Source organism: Thermobia domestica, chromosome 16, assembly GCF_964235325.1.
Source record: "Thermobia domestica chromosome 16, izTheDome1.hap1.1, whole genome shotgun sequence".
NCBI lineage: Eukaryota > Metazoa > Arthropoda > Insecta > Zygentoma > Lepismatidae > Thermobia > Thermobia domestica.
The window spans coordinates 131,753,963-131,766,851 of NC_137469.1; the positions used below are offsets into that span (position 1 = coordinate 131,753,963).

Here is a 12,889-nt window from a genome sequence, read left to right on the forward strand (position 1 = left end):
ATTACAAAATTTTATTCACTCTTCGTACAAACAAGGCGGACCGCAAACTATGGGATGAAATTCTGCGCTTCATACTGTAAAGACCTAGTGCGTACGTTATTTAAATTTTGATATGCAAATGTCATATCAAAATCTTTGCTTATCAAAATGGAAATTATATGTAAATGTGTAACCACATATATTTTATATCAATTCATTTAAATATTTAACCATGCATAATTAAATGTAAAAGCCAACAAGATGTATATAATTTGTATTAAATTCATATCATTTTCATGGGAAGAGATGTAAGAACTTCAAGTACTGAGTTTTTTTTTTCTGGAGAGCAGTTCAAAATTTTCAACCTGAAGTTCAGCGAACTCATAGCCTCCAGCGGAACACACACGAACAGCAACTAAGATGGTACAACTGTTTCCAGCTTACTATGATTTTCCAGACTAGATTTTGGACTATCCAGAGATAGTTGTACGCAGGACTACAACTATATGTCAAGGACTAGTGGATGAGAGATGGGTTGGCTACTCTCAAATATAGCACCGTTCAGTCGTGTACATGGCTATTGTATACTAGTCACACAGTAGTGTTGTTTTTTTGGGAACAATAAGGTGCTAGAAACTCTCTTGATGACGTATTTTGTCACCTTACCCGCCTCCCCCGCCACGGCTCTAGGCCGATAAAAACGAAGCTATCGCCAGCCACAGCGCGGAGTGATATGTTTTTGAAATTGTGATTTGGTTTTGGAAAATTTGATTTTATTCAAATTTAAAAGGTTCTTGGATGCAACCGTTTATATATTATGATTATTTAACACGGTATGTCACATGTCCGACAGTATCACGTACTCTTTCAGTACGTTTTGACAGTACTATTTGCAGGCAGTTGTTTGAACTCGTTGGACGGTGTTCGTCTGCAAAGATGGAAGGGGCTTTCTGCCCACCAATGTATCCGGAAGACAAATATATTAATTAACCACCCCTAAGGTAATGACAGTCATGTATTATAATGTAGGTATATAGTAAATTGTATAATGTTATTAATCTAAGGTTTGATTTTGCAGCATATTTGTTCAATAAGCAGGGATGAGTGAAATTAAGTAAAAGTTTGTATTGAGATTACACCCCGCTGCAGACTGTGTTTGTGTATAGATGTCACTACCTGTCACGTGAGTTCTTGATGGAAGGGGGAACATGTATTTTTTCTAATATGTTTTGTTTTCTTAAGTGTTTATATAGTCTTCCGGTACATGACATATGTTGTGTTATATATCAAAATCTTCATAGAAGATCAAAGAATCATGTAAAATATGTGAAACTCACCAGAGTGTATTTATAAATGTAATATTAGGGCATAACAGTGGTGACCTATTTAGGAATTTCGGTTGTCACCAAAAGAGAGAGAGAACGTTGACCATAAGAAAACCGGTAGACTGAAGGTGAGTCTAGGTTTTTCAAGTTCCAGCGGACCTAATAACTATGGTCGCAGGAGAGGTCACGACACACTTCGTTAGGAGCATCGAGAGACTTCACGTCACTCAGTGAGACTTTACTTCGTTTGAGTTCTTAGTTCATAGAACACTTCATTTAGTGACATTATCTTATCAAGTCTTTGCTAGTGTAATAGCAACCACTATGACATGTATCATATAGTGCTTAGATAGCAAAAAGGGGAAATATCTTCTATATATGACCCCATCGGGAGTGTATTTTTTTAAGTAACTTGCTGTAGTTACATTTACGTACATATAGTTAGGGGTGTTTGTTTGTACACCAAGACCAGCTATTATCTGAGAACATGTACGTATTATGAAGAGATTAGTAACGTGTGTTGGTGGACTCACAGTGTGGCTCACATTTACAATGAGCACACTTCCAACCAGTTTGTTTTGTGTTTAATACACAAATATGATAGCAACTCTGTCATCAGCAGAAACATTTATTTTTTTTTAACCTGTGAAAGTTAAACAGTGGGACTTTTTGAACCACAGCACATAAAATCCAGTAAAGAGTGTCGAGCCTATGTCACCTTTACTGTGATAGTGATGACAGTAACTCTCAACTTTTAACAGAGAGATACCAATGCCGAGATCGACGCAGACAACGTGATCTTCAAGACTGAGCATCAAAAACCGTACTATGTGTGATAAAAGTACGTCACGCATATACGGAAGAATGCGTGCAGATTGGAGGATCCAGACAACAGTGAAGACTGGACTCATGCAGGACATTTCTTTGGAAACTACAAACTAAATCACGCGTGGACTAGAACTATTGGTATAAGTAAAACACAGTGGCCACTAAACGAGTATCATTTTTTTTCTTTTTTCGTGTACAAGTGTTGTTTGTGAAATCGAGTGTAAATAGTTCACTTCAATTCCGCCAAGGATATATTAAATAGTTATGAAAATTTACTTCTACGTCTATTGCATACTACAATTCCCGTATGAATCCTGAAGGTTTACTTGCTGCCTGGTGAGTACAAAAATATATATAAAATGTTTTGTAACTTCTGTTCTTTTCAGGTGGACTTCGTTCGGCGACTTCATTTAACTTGCTGCTAATAGTACTCCTTGTTAATGTATTCTGTTGGTATCATTAGACTCAGTCTCATGTTACATGAGCCGCTACTATTTGTGTAGCTCATGAGTCGCTTCGAGAGCGTACAATCAGGGTAGGGAAACATGAACTATGAGACCTGTGTAGATCTCAAAATCGGGATTTTCTGTTTAATTTTAAAAGTAGCATAGATCTACATAGGGGCATTTTTGATTTTTCTATCAAAATTAAATTTGTGTTTTTTAAAGAGTCTCAACATTTTTTTTTTACTCAGTCTCTACCGCAACCAAACAGTTCATAGTTCATGGAACCCACGATGACAGACAGTCTTCTCAGGTGTGACGTAAGACTGCTGTTAAATGTAGAGAGAGAGACACACCTCACCATCACTGGTACGCCTTACTCTTCTCTCTACAGAGCCTCAGCCTAATTTACATGCTTGACACTTCATGTCGTATGCACATTTCAGCACACCTGTGCTTGAAAGGTAAATTCTTCATGTGTCACCGAGCCTGGGGCTCCTCACACCTTATTCAATTGACTCCCAAGCGTGGGGCTTGATGGACGTCTCCGACCTTTTACAATACGTCACAAAATAGCTTCACAATTTTGTGTGATTCCTGGGTAAGAGCTGTTCCCCTACATTCCTTTACCTGTAGACAGATGAATACTTGGATGGACACAGTCTTCCCACTTATGTATAGCATAGTTCGGAATTCCAAACTGTGTAGGTAACTGGTTTTCCAACTGATATACCAACTGGTACTCGCTTGAAAACCATAATATTATAATGTCGTAAAGTCATTGAAATCTTCTTTTAAATAGAACACCTTGTTAATTCGACTGTATGAATTCATCAAGATTAGAATACAGGGATTCCAGGTCATGGAAAATCTTCAAAAAAGTAACTTTAACTTCATTGCTTCTATGTAAATCAATTATAGCTATCTTTCTTATAAACTTGCAGTATATATCCTTAACATAACATGGCATCAGACGCGTATAGTTAAATACATTACGCGTATATACAAAAGGAACATCAAGATAATCACTTTCCTTCACATGGTTCTAAATTTGCAGCAATTTTTAATAATAACTTTTCCCCGTAACTTATAACTTATTATAAGTATTTGGCCTAGGAATTAATTCGTGCGGTTTTTAATAAAAATTGAAGCTTTATTTCAAAAACAAAGTAAATGAATACGTTAACAAAAATATTGTCCATCGCTAGCCACTACTTTCTCCCATCTTTCAGGCAATTTACGGATTCCGTGTCGAAAGAATTCCTCATCTTTTGACGCAATCTAATCAAAGATCCATTTTTCGATATTTTCTGAAGAAGTGAACCGCTGTCCAATCAAATCGTTATTCATGCAATCGATCAAGTAGTAGTCAGACGGAGCAGTGTCTGGTGAATATGGCGGGTGGAGTAACACTTTCCATCCGACATTTTCCAAATAGGTTTTGACCGGTTTTGCGACATGTGGTCGAGCGTTATCATCTTGATAAATAAGTTTATTATGCCTGTTATTCCATTCTGGTCGTTTTCAGGCCAGAGCTTGCTTCAAACGCATTAATTGTTGTCGATAGCGGTGTCCATTAATAGTTTCACCAAGTTTCAGAAGTTCATAGTACACCACACGTTTCAAATCCCACCATATATACAGCATAACCTTTGCACAATGAATATCTCGTTTCGGTTGTGAAGGACCTGGTTCACCTTGCTTCACCCAGGCCTTTTTTCGTTTAGGATTCTCATAATGAATCCACTTCTCATCACCAGCTGCAATTCGATGCAAAAATCCCTTCCTTTTCTGTCTTTGAAGCAGCAATTCGCAAACGGTTTTTCTTCTTTCAACGTCTTTCTTTTCAATTCATGTGAAACCCAATAAGACATCTTTTGAATCATTCCTATGGCTTTGACGTTTGGAAACTGTTGTTTGCTCAACTCCAAATGCTTCTGCAAGTTCGTCCTGCGTTTGACACGAATCCTGATCAAGCAATGCTCTCAATTCTTCATCTTCAAATTCTTTTGGCTGGCCAAATTGCTTTTGGTCTTCCAAGCTGAAATCACCACCTTTAAACCGTGCAAACCACTTCTGACACGTTCGCTCAGCTAGAGCATGGTCACCAAACACTTCCACTAAAATATGATGACTTGCGGTAGCACTTTTCTTCATGTTAAAGCAATGAAGAATAACTCCCCGCAAAAACACTTTATCAGGCACAAAATGCGCCATTTTCAGTTGAAGAAAAAATGTTGTTGTTTCCGCTTCAAGCAACTGACATATACTAAACAAGATGCTCAATGACAGTAGTTTTCAACGCATGTTTGGATCAACGAAACTATGGGACAATAAGCTATTTACGCCATCTTTTGTAAAACCGCACGAATTAATTCCTAGACCAAATACTATCACTAGCAACAAAATCAGTGTTGAAACTTGAAAATAATAATGTATGATTATTACTTTACCTGTTATTTTCATTTTCATCATCCAAGTAAACAGCTCCTCCCTCAGAACCCAAACAAGCATGTGCGTCTGTGAGAAAGACTGGACCCGCAGCATTGGAAACGATCCCACGACTCCAGGAATTCAGGAACATCTCTGGGTGAAGGTATCCGAATGGAGTGGACCGTATCAGAACAGGTGAGCCGCGGATGACAGATGGATACGTTTGTTTGAGGATAAAATCGAGAGCTTCAGCTGCTGCGGCATCCAAGTTATTGTGCCCGTTCAACGATTTATCGTAGAGGATAACGAAAACGGGCAACAACACCTGGATGTTGTAATCTTCGTTATCTTCACCATATTTCCAACTTAAACTAAACATCCGCTCAAAGATTGAAGCCACTAGAGGACACTTCCAAATGTATAAAATTTTCATTGTTCTTACTTCACGGCTGGATCCCTTGTCAACTAAGGAGAAGAATTTGTAGTTCTTGTCTGAATCAGGCTTTATCTTCGAAACATTTCCACATTTCAAGGATTCGAACGCCTCGAATACTTCCTTGTTTTCCACAAAAGGGTGTAACAGTGTTCCATGAGTAAGAACCCAATCGTCTCGAATAAGTATTCCTGAGCAGCTAGATATTGTGCTTCTATTCTTTTTACAAGTAACAACACACGTATCTACATCCATGATGTACTTTACCTGCAAATAATAATAATATAAAAATTAACAATATTACAAAAATGTATATCTTATGTATATTGAAATAACACAAAAAATACCGTTCGGATCGGATATGGTAAGCAGGAGTGCCCAGAAGCAGGGTAAGCCCATGAGAATATTTGAGAGGTGGGGCATCTTTTTTTTATTAAAAAGTTACAATCAAACTGAGGAAGTGCTTACTTAAGGGGAAGAATGGTAAATTTGGGGAAAGAAAGGTAATTTGAGGCCAGAATGTAAGTTTGAGAGAAAAAAGGCAATTGGAAAAAATGAAATCTTTGAGTTTTACGTCCAACGGTTATGCCGGTTAGGCTAAAGGAGACGATGATGATGTGTAATGAATGAAAGTTGGAATGAAGAAAGTGGGAGGAAACGGGAGAACCCCGAGGAAACCCACGCACACGGTGTTTGTCCACCACAAAGTTCACTTGGCGGGGGCTGGGATCGAACCCGTAACCCCAAGCACCAGAGGGGAACGCTCTACCACTGAGCCACCGCGGCCTCGAAAGGTAATTGGAGGGCAGAATGATAAACTTGGGGGTGACGAATAGTGAATACTTGGGGGTTGTGTCTAAGCCCATGGGAGGATTGACACATCTGGTGATAGGCAGACCATAAAAGAAAAATTGTACATTATTAACGTTTAAGAAAAAAATGTTCAGATGAGTGCACTGAAGAAATGAAATGCATGAGTGTAAATCCTCATGCGTAGGTTACGAGAAAAACTAGTTTTGTTTTGTAAACTTCAAAATTGATGTTAGACTATAACTATACATTACATTAGAATTAAACTGACACTAAAGTATACGTCATAAAACCTTTCGTTATGACATTGGCCAAGACCGATCACAGACAGTAGGACTAATACGATATAGCCCGAAATTATGATTCACTCTATATAAAACTAATTATTGTTTAACTATAAAACTGTTCAAAGATGAAAAACAAATAAATCGATAGGCTATATGATGTCGAGCAGAACAACATGAGCAAGGGCGCCGCTTTCTCCGTAACTTTAGGGGGGGGGGTCATTCAGATGTATGTTTGGTTGAAGAAGGCATATATGACGATTTTAATACAAATTGGATTCAAATTATGCCAAATATTGTATATTTCATAAATACAATGCGGGGACCCACACAAGCTTTGTGAGGGCCAGGCCCCCCTGACCTCCAGGATCGGCGTCCCTGAACATGAGATTCTTGATGGTAAGCTCTCCCTTATTACAGTGATACTAAATGTAATTCGTGGCCAACAATACGTAACAGTTTATTTCTTTGCCTTTGTATAACTGTACTAAATAGTAGATTTTATTTATGGTTGTTTACCTTTCCCTAGCAATGACATACATACTACTTGTAAATATATTTTATTCATACGGTAGAGTGAATAGACAAACTGCATAATTTATACCCTTTACGAAACATTGTTAAGATCATCAAGTCTAGGAGGCTCACGGGGGCAGGTCATGTAACCAGGATGGAAGAAAGTACAAACGCTTTCAACTAGACAAGTTTTTAACTAGAAGACCAATCGGAAAACGACCATTAGGAAGACCTAGGCGCAGATGGAAGGACAATATTAAAATGGATCTCTCAGAAATAGGAATACAAAGTGGAAACTGGATCCAATTGGTAAGGACAGAAGTCAAAGAAGAGCTTTTGTGAACGCAGCATTGAACCTCCGTGCTTCATAGGCCATAAAGTTAGTTAGTGTTAATCATACAACGAACTAATTCAAATGCCACTGGAAAAAATACCCACGCTTGGATGAATGTAAAATTGTGCTTTCTATACTAATTTAAAGACATCGAATCCAATGAAACTACAGTATTTCTGAACATTACATTAATGGGCTCACGAAGAGAATAACCTCAAGTCTTTGAACAACCGCTTATGTCAAAGGTAAAAATGCCCAAGTTTGGATACATTTCTAACTGCGCTCTTTATAGTCATTTGATAATGTTGAATCCAATGGAGCTACGATATTTTATTTAGCTAAGAAAATCCGTCCATGGGGTCTCCAGAAAAAATGTTAAGTTTGTGGATGTTTTAAAATCGTTTTATTGGTTTTAGCATACCTAAATTAATGTAAAAAGTGTAATTAGAAACGTACCGAAGTGCAGGAACCCATGCCATTGACACAGCCGTAAGCAATGGTTCAAATATTTCAACTTTGAAGTCACTCTTCTTGTTATCCCATAAACGGATATATTTCATTTATCATTATTATTTGCATAGCCATAAGCGGTAGTTCAAAGATTAACACTTTGAGGTAATTCTTCTTGTGATCCCATGGATGGATATGTTTCATTGCCATTACCATTGGAATTAGTGTTAGTTCTTTGTAAATAAGTTTCAAATGCCGCGTGGATTAAAACTTGCATAATCATTTTCTTTAGTTCCTCAGAATTTTGAACTCAATACTATAATTTCTCACCGAGGAGCAATGTCTTCGAAAATTCTTTAGAAACTAATTAATTTTAACTAAAAATGAAATTTTTCATTTCCAAACATCATAGTTCATGCTATTATTATTATTATTATTATTATTATTATTATTATTATTTTAAGAATGACATCAGGGAAGGACTATCTACATGAGAAGCCCAGTGGTGCAGTATTGGGAGCAAGCCATATCAATTAGAGGATAAGAGGGTATTATGTCATTTGTAGATGTCTGCTGTTATAGAAGTCTCATTACCATAAGCAAATATGATTTTAATTATAAGCAAAAGACATAACTTTGCAATAAAGATACTAGAAACAAAACATACATGTCACCCCTTCCCCTCCTAGAAATGGTTTCAGTGTCTTACCGTCATCTCCCACAGTATATTTTTCAGATGGTAATTTAAACATATACTAAATTCGTTCGAAATTTCTCCAGAAGTCCTGTTGCTTCGTACGGTCCACTGTAGTTTTTTTTCTGAGTCAAAAATTTCCAAAAATATATAAATATATTATAGTAGCAATGGAATATTGTATTACCGCCCGACTGTCGTCGTTGTGCAAAACTTCATAATGATATGACATAGAAAAATGAGTTAAATTAAGGTTTTAAGATTTAATATCAAAGTTGAAACATCGCAAATTAAAGAAAAGCATGTAATAACAAATATCATATTTGAAAATAATTTAGGCTTAAACTAAATGGAACTAAATTTAATTCAAAATTGAACTTCTGGAATGAACAGTATGAGCGTTGCTAAAAGAAAAAATAATAAGAACGGTCGGGATTCAAACCTACGACCATCCACGTAGGAGTCCCTTACACTAACTATTTATCTAACACATAATGACGTAAACGGGCTATTTTTTTAAGTTATATGTTCACATCCAAGTGACATTCTTATGCGCATTTCCATTGTTTTTTTCCTAACTTGTTCTTTTCAAAAGTATAACATGTTTACGACGATTTGTTTCATTTTCCACTAGAGTTTCACAGAAAGTGATTTATGTCTGAGTATTTAACACTACTTTATCAGACGGCTCTTTAACGCAATTAACAATGTAGTAACAAACTTTTACTGCCTTAAAAGTGTTCCTGAACAAGGGGAAGTTTATAACGTACCCTGTAACAAAGCTACAAGACGTCTATGTTCAGTGTCAACGACGCACCAACCGAGTAAACTTTTGGAATATTCCGTTCTATTCGTATCTCAACGTAGCTAAAGGAAGAATATACGTATGAATAACGGTATAGAGTTCACCGTGACTGGATGGATAAAATCATTGTTCGATAGTTAATAGGTTCATGGTCTAAAACCCGTCTCGGAAGCTGAAGATTTAAAAAAAAAAAATTCTTGATTTCCCAGATCTTAAGATCTTTCTCTCGCTTCGTAATCATCTGATACTCTAAAAGGGGTTCTCCACCTAATTCAACATCTACCTGATATGATCCTCGCAGTTCGGAAGCTTTCCTTCTTCCGTTTCACAAAATCACAAATTTCGTCATAATATGGATGCTGTCCGATCATTTTGTTCCAATTCTAAACTTACACATATACTCGTAAATCATTCCTCTCTGTCTCTGAATCTCTCTCTCTCTCAACGCCGTCCACTATAAACGCACATGGTTTGGGATCAAACCTTCGGCTCTTAAAACCAAATGTAAGGACTCTAGCAATGTTCTACCATAACTCTATAGGTTTGTTGCTAAAAGCAGCGTCATTTTAGATTTTGTTTGGGAGCGGGGAGGATATTCAACGTCGACATAACAGTTTCATTTTTTTACATTAGTGTTTAAATATACATTTGATCAAACAATATGTGTTTATCACACTCAAGGGAGGAGGAAATTACACCCTTTTGTCCTGCCCAAATGACGCCTCTGGAACATTTGTTTGCAATTACTGGGAAACAAAATGAAATTAATAATTTTGTAACAATCATTTCTGTCAGTAGTTTTTGAGCTCTGCGAACGCATTACAAAGTTCGGGAAGCACAAAATCTACTGCCGAGATTGACAATTTTCATCGGTTTCACAAGGAGCATTTTCCTAGTTTGATGTGATATGTAGTCTTTGAAGAAGAGAAAGAATGCAAATAAAGGCGTTTATGAAGCTATGGGAACATTTTGTGACTTTTTTTTATTTAGGCTCTAAAAAGGCATTTCAGAACAAACGAGTGAAAAAGGCGGTTTTAGAGCTATAAAGTTTGTAAACATGGTTCCTATTTTTCCGTCTGAATGAAAAGAATATATTACGTTACACAGACAGCTTTAGAGAAGGCGAGGAGGAGAGCCAGTTGGTTTGATTACCAGAAGCCAGTTAGTCGATCGAGATGTGTGTTTCTGAATGCATAAGCACACGACACAAGAATTTGTTAGTAATTCGGACAAACTTTTTGTAACATTTTCTGTGCCGCAAACTGTACGAAAAGGGAAAAGTAGGTACAGCGTTCATTTTTATATCGTGTAACGAGAAATCGAACGCGTTCTTTTTCTTGTTTTCTGAAGAGAAGGCAAACTGGAGCAAATTCCATTTTAACGAAGCTTTCTCAATACTGTTACGTAAGTGAACATAACAGGGATCGGATGCTCATAGCAGAAAACAATTATTCTTAATCGTTGCCTTCGTTATCCACGCAGTTGAGCATAACTAGTACATCATCAGTTTCATACTGCTTGGTGCTTTATATATGAAAAGTGCCAAATCACTGATATGGCATTATCTAGCATGAGAGTAGCAACCCACGGTGCTTGGCCACTTTTTCACTCACAATAATGGTATCTTCCGTTGTGATCATTTAAGATTGTGATGGCCAAATGGTGGCCCAGGAATAAAAATGAAAAAGGTATGATTTGATCTTTCTTTCGTGAACTTCATATGTAACATAAAGAGGGAGCTGGCTGTCATAATCTACCCGGATAGAGATTTAATTTTTTAACTGAGAAAATATTCTTTGAACATTTTGGTTAGCAAGCTCACTCTGCACGGTAATACAATAAGACACGGCAGATTTTTTTTTTTTTTTTTTTGAAACATGCTGATTTCACATACAGTGAAACCTGTCTATGTTGACCACCATCGGTTCCATCGAAAAGTGGCCAAATTAGACAGGTGGCCAACTTACAGAAAATAAGTGTGATTTGTGTATTTTTAGAATAGGAGTTCTAGTATTACTTAATTGTAAAATTTTAATAAGCAGTGGCACGACAGCTACTTATAAAAATGTATATGGAGTAATCATAAAAATATACAGTACTAGAAAATATTACTATAGTATGCAAGAGCGTCGATTTCTCTGTAAATTGGGGGGGGGGGAATTCAGATGCAGAAGATATATATATGAAGATTTTAAGACAAATTGCACTCAAATTTATACCAAATATTGTATACTCATAAATAAAATAGGGGCCACATGAGCTTTGGGGGGCCCGGGCCCCTCGGTTCCCCCAGGATCGGCGCTCTTGATAGTATGTTTATTATATATGCATACCTTTCTCTTCCTGAAAACTAGTCTGGTACATTAGATTATTCGGATTGAAAACACAATAACACAAACAACCATGAAATAGAAGTGTATGTACGCAGTTTATTGAAATTGATATTATAGCACACAGTTATTCAGATTGAAAACAAGAAAAGCTAAGTTATAAATTGAGAAATTCATATGCAATTTATATGACTTCTTTTCAGTTGTTACTGAATGGTGGTTCATTCTAGACATATTTGCTTTATTTTTTTTGGCAGATATGCACATTCTAATATTGTAGTTAACTACCTCTTGTTAATGGCATAGAAGTGTTTCCTTCGGAGCAAAAGATGTTTTGAGAAAATCTTGAGGGAATTCATATCTCAAAAGTTCCGCTACCTTTTGACATGCAGTCAGGTGCCAATAAATGACAATTGAGCTTTAACCTTGAGAATTTTCCGGAATTACTAAAGCTTCCCACTGATGAAAGGAGCCGATATAGCTAATGGTTTTACCAAAACAGACAGGGTAAACAAATACGTACAACCATTTCCTGAATTCCTGTGCGTGCTTTTTCTTATTCACATCTTCCTTCACCACCCTTTTATGAGGGTAGTGTTCTGACCATTGACCTCCAAGAACAAATCGTGCGAATCTATGCTTTTTTGTGTCCAGTCAGAAATACAGAACATCTGCCTCTCATATGGGAATTCGAAAGAGTTAAGAAAAATAACAAAACTGTATTTTTCGTGGCCAAGATACACAGGTAAATTTATCATTATCATCATAGGGTAAACATTGCTTCAGTGTGGCCAACTTCCAAGATAGACAGGTGGCCAACTTATAGAGTAGTAAGTAACGAATGTCTTATGGGAAAATGCAGGTTCAAGACGAACTAGGCCAAGATAAGCAGGTGGCCAACTTAGAGAGGTGGCCAAGTTGACAGGTTTAACTGTACTAAGTTTCCAATATTCTTAGCTTCGGCCCTAATTGTCCTGATACATACAAGAATAAACGTAGACAGAACATAACAAAGACTCAGAAAATGTATGACATACACACATTTACCAAACCGTAGCTCAGGTGGAGAGAGGAAAGTGGAAAATGACCTCCAAGCTTCATTTTTATTTTGGTCCGGCCAACGTGTTACAAATTAGCCATCATTGGTTTAAGATATGAAGAAAATAACTAGTGATGCCTAGATTTAACGTGGTCACAGATCAACATTGGATCTAAAGTATCTATT

General features: G+C 36.9%; 1 protein-coding gene across 2 annotated transcripts in view; it reads right to left on the reverse strand.

Annotated features, from left to right (window-relative positions):
• LOC145673420 (peroxisomal leader peptide-processing protease) overlaps nt 1-12,889 on the reverse strand; it is a 645,832-nt gene that overhangs the window by 150,722 nt on the left and 482,221 nt on the right. For both annotated transcript variants that reach the window (XM_081743110.1, XM_081743109.1), the window contains one exon: nt 5,029-5,708. In XM_081743110.1, coding sequence (XP_081599236.1) covers nt 5,029-5,696 — 668 coding nt within the window. In that variant the 5' untranslated portion in view covers nt 5,697-5,708. The remainder of the gene's footprint in view (nt 1-5,028; nt 5,709-12,889) is intronic.